At 46.8% G+C, this 6,009-nt stretch overlaps 1 protein-coding gene across 1 annotated transcript; it reads left to right on the forward strand.

The window, feature by feature from the left end:
• Positions 1 to 2,427: 2,427 nt before the first annotated feature.
• LOC136546196 (uncharacterized) lies at positions 2,428 to 3,743 on the forward strand. Its single transcript, XM_066538160.1, has one exon. The coding sequence runs from the start codon at positions 2,655 to 2,657 to the stop codon at positions 2,940 to 2,942; it is 288 nt and encodes a 95-aa protein (XP_066394257.1). The 5' UTR covers positions 2,428 to 2,654; the 3' UTR covers positions 2,943 to 3,743.
• Positions 3,744 to 6,009: the final 2,266 nt, after the last annotated feature.

A 6,009-nucleotide genomic window follows, 5' to 3' on the forward strand; every position in this document is an offset into this window, starting at 1 on the left:
TGTTAATCTTTTCTCAGTTCTTTCTCCCATATTTCAGTCTGTGTTAAGTTTATACGGTGCATAGGGATCCCCGGTCCATATGCAGAAAACTGCTAAAGCAAGTGTAATTTCTGTTTGAAAGGGAGTTACCGCCTTACCGGTCGGATTTAGTACGGAAACCGAGTAGCGCTATCTAGTCATGCGGAAGAAGCGATGGAAGAAGCCCGTCACTTTGGGCGGGCATTTCGTCCTTGTGAACATGAGACCCTGAAAGAGCGCCAAGTCAACACAAAAAGGAGGAGTACGAGAGACGCTGCTGCAATTGACAAAGCTATACCTTCTGAAAAGAGCGTGGTACTGTGCAAATTAAAAGTAGAGTGAGAGTGGTTGCCTGCCGCATCAGTACGTCATTAGCACGCATAATAGATAATGAGTCTCTATGCTGGTTGATTTCTGAGTTGATAAATCCGTCCGTTGCCAGCGTTAATGCAGCCCCCAACTTGCAACGGCGAGACGGAACCGTCGAGCGGCCTTATCCTGATGTATATCCAAACAAAATTTTCTTTTTGACTTTGGAACTTTGGATTTCTTTTACTTTTTTTTTTCCTTTCCTTGCACCAAACACATACGTACTGTTCTTTGTACAGCAGCAGTGCACTGGCCTGGGGGGCTCCAACCTGACTTGTGCCGAAGACGTTCACGCAACGCAGGGACCTTCCACACATGAGGATAGAACAAGATGAAGGTCAGATTTATTTAGGCCTGATTTAGATTGTAAGTTTTTTCACTCTCTTTCCATCACATCAAATCTTTGAACATATGCATGGAGTATTAAATGTAGATAAAAAAACAACTAATTACACAGTTTGATTGTAAATTACGAGACGAATCTTTTGAGCCTAGTTAGACCATGATTGGACAATAATTATCAAATACTGCCAAATACTGATTTCTAACCTCAATCTAAACAAGGCCTTACTGCGACGGTGCAAAAACGTTACTATGGTTGGATGCCGACCTCGCACGGAAACGTTACCGCAGGAACAAGTCACAGCGGACGCCAACATCAGGGGCAAGCAAGTCAAATTAAAGATGGCGCGGAGCAGAGCAGTCGTATTTTATCCTAACCACATCTGGATGGACGTTGAAACCGAACCATAACCATCTGGATACGCAAATCTCTTGGAGTAAATAAAGAGAAACGTCAGATGATCCATGGTGATGGTGAAATACGAAACGTAGATGGGAGATTGGTAGCTGCTAGCTCAACCGTTTGGCGCCCACCGTACCCGGATGTACCGTCGTCAGCTAACGGCGACAGGAAAACGCGGTGAAGCATTTGCGTCCACAACACTGGCTAGCTGGACTGCTTCTGGATCACGCCACGCGCTCTACACTCACAGGCACACACACATGAAAGTGCAGGGCATCAGTCATGTGAACTCTGAAGCCTTTCCCGGTGCCGGTCCGTTTCGGTCAGAGTCTGGAGGAGATTTGGTTGGGGAAAGAAGGGAGGCGTCGTCGGTTCAGTTCAGGTTGTTGCCTACTACTCCTACTCTCGTCGATCGGTTACATTACATGTGCTATGGTTTGTTTCAGACGGCACGCGCTGGCAGCTCTCGATTGAGGCTGTATTTAGGTTCTCAAAAAGTTTTCCCAAAAGTGCTAATACGTGCATAGAACATTAAATGTAGATGAAAAAAAACTAATTGCACAGTTTGATTGAAAATCGCGAGTCGAATGTTTTGAGCCTAATTAGTCCATGATTGAACACTAATTGCCAAATAAAAACGAAAGTACTACAGTAGCTAAATTCTCCAATTTCGCGAACTAAACACCGCCTGAGATGCGGAAATTAGGTGCAGCTGCAACCTTGTGTTGTGTTTGACAGGGAAATGGCCAAACGCATCGGAGCCGAGCCTTATCCTGTCGCTACTTGTTCACCACCTCCATCCACCTCGTCGTGGATAGTCATAAGGCAAACCTCCACTAACTTTGCTGGATTTCAACTTCTTCTTCTTTTTACAAAATTGCATTTACTACTACTGCTGCTGCTGAAGCAGATTTCAGAGCTTATGACGCGTCAATAAATAAAAAAAATCAAAGAGGCGACGGAGTAGAGCAGCCATGGGACTATGGAAGGAACTTTGTTGGAAAAAGAAAACAAAAGACGAGGGGGAAAATCTAGTGTAGCACAATTCATTCGTGCCTTGAAAGGCCAGGAGAGAAAAAAAAATGAAGCAGATTTCCGTGCTTATGACGCGTCAATCAAAAATCAATGGAGGCGACCGAGTAGAGCAGCCATGGCCCATGGGACTATGGAAGGAACTTTGTTGGAAAAAAAAGAAAGAAAGAAAAGAGGAGGAGAAAAATCTAGTGTAGCACAATTAATTCGTGCCTTGAAAGGCCTGGAGACGGTTCGGCGTGGCGTTCCTTTCGCAACTCTGTTTCGGACGACTGCTGGGAAGCCACCCCACGTTTCCTCGTTCCTCATCCTCCCCGCGCCCATCCATCGCTTTCGTGCCAAAAAATCGAGAAGCCAAACCCAAGCCTCGCAGCCCCTCTGCTCCCTCTCCTCTCCAGCGCTATATATATATATATATACCGACAGCCGAGACACCGAGTCACCACCAAGAGTCGTCGGGGCCATTCGTAGCTACCGTGTGACCGAGCTGATGGCAAGATCGGCGTTTGTTCCGATGGAGGAGAAAGAGCAAGGTGCTGCCGGAAGAGGAGCGGGCGTCAACAAGGAGCAGGTGGAGAAGCAGGAGGCGCTGATGATGCACAGCCAGGTGCGGCGGATCAAGAAGGAGGACGAGGCCAGGGAGCGCCTCCTGAAGCTGCGCCTGCTGGAGACCAGGCCCGCTGCCAGCGGCGGGGTGGCGTGGCGAGCCCCGCGCTCTCTCTCGCTGCTCCGCCGCGCCGGGAGCGCCATCCCGGTCCCGGTCCCCGTCGGGGAGTAACTAGTGCCTCGCTGGCACCCTCTGTACTGTATGTGTCCAAGCATCCGTCGCGGGTCTCGGCCGCAGTTGTAGATACCTAGGCGTAGCGAGCGTGGTTGAGTCGTGGTGCCTGTGAGCCTGCCCGTGCTCTGCGCCTGCGTGCAGACATGGGATCAGAGCTTAGTAGACGACGGTAGGGTGATGATGAGGGTGATGGCAGGCAGCATCGCCACGAGTGGTTGGTGGTGGTGGTTGCATAGCATGCTCTGTTTTGTATCGTGTCTTGTTCTTGGTATTCGGTCTGTTCGCTGGTTGGTTTTTGGGCTGGTTTGGACTGGTTGATGTTGATTTATTATGAGAGAAAAACACTGTTGGCTGACGGGTTTGAACTGGCTAAAACCAACCAGCGAACAGGGTGGTTGTATATATATATGATGAGACATGAGAGGGAGTTTACCTGCTTACTACCCTGCCAGCCTGCCTGATGTTTGTGTTTTTCTTCATCGTTCTGTTAGTTCTACTGCATGCCTGCCATGTTTGGCAATAATTCAACTGGTTTTCCACCTGGAGTCGCTGACGCGGCGGCGAGGGGAAGACGACTCCATCGGCTTAGCCTCCACGTCGCGGCAAGCACCACGCCCCGCGCTACGAGTCCCCATCGCAGAGATGATTTGGGGGGCACTTAGCTGTTGAAACGAACACCTCAGGAACAAGAACAAAGGTTGTCGTATGATTTTCGCGTAGTCTCTAGGGCGGGGGCACGCGAAATATCGGCGGTTCGTGTTTGAGGCGGCGGGGAAATATCTGTGGCTAATTGCATCATTGTTTGTCACGTTCATCCGCAGCAATCAAACTGTTGCTAAAGTGGTCCACTGGTCCGTCCGTCCTTCAGAATAGTGCTTTTATAACGACAGTGCAAACATATTTTCCTGCATATGCCGATGAGTGAAAGATCGAAGGAAATGGCAGAACAACTAGTGGGCACTGGGCAGTCAGTGTCAGACAGAAAGTAGACACCCAATACTTGTTGGTAATTAAGCAGGAATTCAGTTGTTAGCAGAGCTGCTTTGATGAGAAAGGGTTGGAGTGGGCAATCAAATGTGAGTCTTTAATTTCGTTTTCTTCCAGCGACGGCTTGTGTACGGGGATCACATCACACGACCACAGTGAAGCTGAAGCAGGACACCAGGAGGCCTAGGGACTTGTGATGACAAAGCAGAGGTCGGTTCAATCTGAGCATTTCGGATTTTCGGTCGGAAGCTGAAACACAGAGGGCAACCAAGAACATGATCGATCGTTGACAAAATAACTGCTTGTTCCAAGGGAATTCATCGAGCATACATATAGGCCGCGCAGCATGCGAACTGCCAGTGCATAAGCAATCCGAATAAAACAGTTTCCCTCAGACTTCAGCAAAAACCGTCCTGCGCCGCTTGAGAGTTGAGAGTTTGAGAGGACAGACCCTGCGTAGGCAGCCGCTTGCCGCCTTGCCGGCAGGAGTTATGATTAATCTCCTTCCCCCGGTGAAGTTGTGATTACGAGCGAGGGCGAGGCCTGCTGTGCCTGCTTCAGGTGGGGCCTGCGTCGCTTCATATCCCGCGCCTTGGCCCGCACGCGTTTCGTGTACCATGTCGCTCCGTGTCCTGCGATCCCACCGTGGTGCCCTCTCCACATCCACAACCACGCGCTTGTGGACGGACCTAACAGCTACAGTAGGTGACTGTTGTAGATAGGTCTCACTGTAACATGTACAATATCAGATCTATTTTTGCTACATCTAAATAAAACATTTGCAACATACGAATGAAACAGTTAAAACACTTGCAATATATGTTTGAAACACCAGGAAAACATATGTGTAGCCACTGCAGGACAAATGTAACAACCAGATAAAAACACTTGCTACATGTGTGAAAACATATACAACATCCGGATAAAACATTTACAACATATGCATGAAACATATACAACACCGAGATAAAACACGTGCAACATAGGCCCCATTCGCTGGTCTGAAACTTGACTGAAATTGGCTGAAAAACATCGTTCTGGCTGAATTGTTGTGAGAGAAAAACATTGTTCAGGCTGAAAAAACAAGCCGAATAAGCCAAATATGGGATAAGCCGAACGGGGCCATACTTCTAAAACAACTGAAATATTTGAAAAATACACTTGCATCATTCATTAGAAACACTTGCAACATATGCAATATGTGCAACATCTCGATCTACTTTTACAATATCCGTATGAAGCACTTATAACATACCTCTGAAACAATTAAAACATATGCTTGCAACATGTATTTTCAGCACATCGCAACATCTCCTTGCTGCTTTGGAGAATGGAGGTTCGTTGACGTTTGAAGTTCACCAGAGGTAGTGGCCCGACGACACTTGGAGGAGGCGCCCCGATAGTGGCGGTTGCACTATGCGGAAGGGAGACATCGGCTGCACGACATGGAAGGGAGTCACTGGCCTCATTACTATGGCAGAACCGTCTAATCTAATGTCCTCCCAGGAGTGCTTATCTTCCATTCGACACTAAGCACACAAAAGAGAACACTAAATTACTCGGTTCCGTCGGGCACACGTCAGGGGAAAATCCGAAAATCCATATTTTTTCATCAGGATCACAAATGAGAGAATAAAGCTTACATCATTCTTAACCATTTCTTATATCACTTTTAATACAATATCAGAGTATAATAGTTATTGTATAACAGCGGAATGTAATCATCTTATCAGAGTTTATGAACAATTTAATTAAACAACGAAATATAAACATATGATCAGAATAGCGAAAATAAATATCTATTCATAGCATGATGAAATATTAATAAATGAACTATGACAACCGATTATAAAAACTTCTATTTATAAAAATATTTGGTGAGAGTTATAAATAAAAACTATGATTGCAGCATAAAGAAAATCCTCTCTGAGCCCACCAGGAGGAATCCACCTACAACAGGGAGAAATAAAACCCTGAGTACTCAATTGTACTCAGCAAGACTTACCCAAAAGGAGGAAAGAAAAGACTTCAAGGATATGCAAGACTATCTGGCTTGTGGGCTTATTGCATCTGCAGG

This window comes from Miscanthus floridulus, chromosome 3, assembly GCF_019320115.1.
Source record: "Miscanthus floridulus cultivar M001 chromosome 3, ASM1932011v1, whole genome shotgun sequence".
Lineage (NCBI taxonomy): Eukaryota > Viridiplantae > Streptophyta > Magnoliopsida > Poales > Poaceae > Miscanthus > Miscanthus floridulus.

Coding starts and splice junctions, on each gene's coding strand:
- LOC136546196 (XM_066538160.1), top strand. CDS start 2,655: ATGGCAAGATCGGCGTTTGTTCCGATGGAGGAGAAAGAGCAAGGTGCT.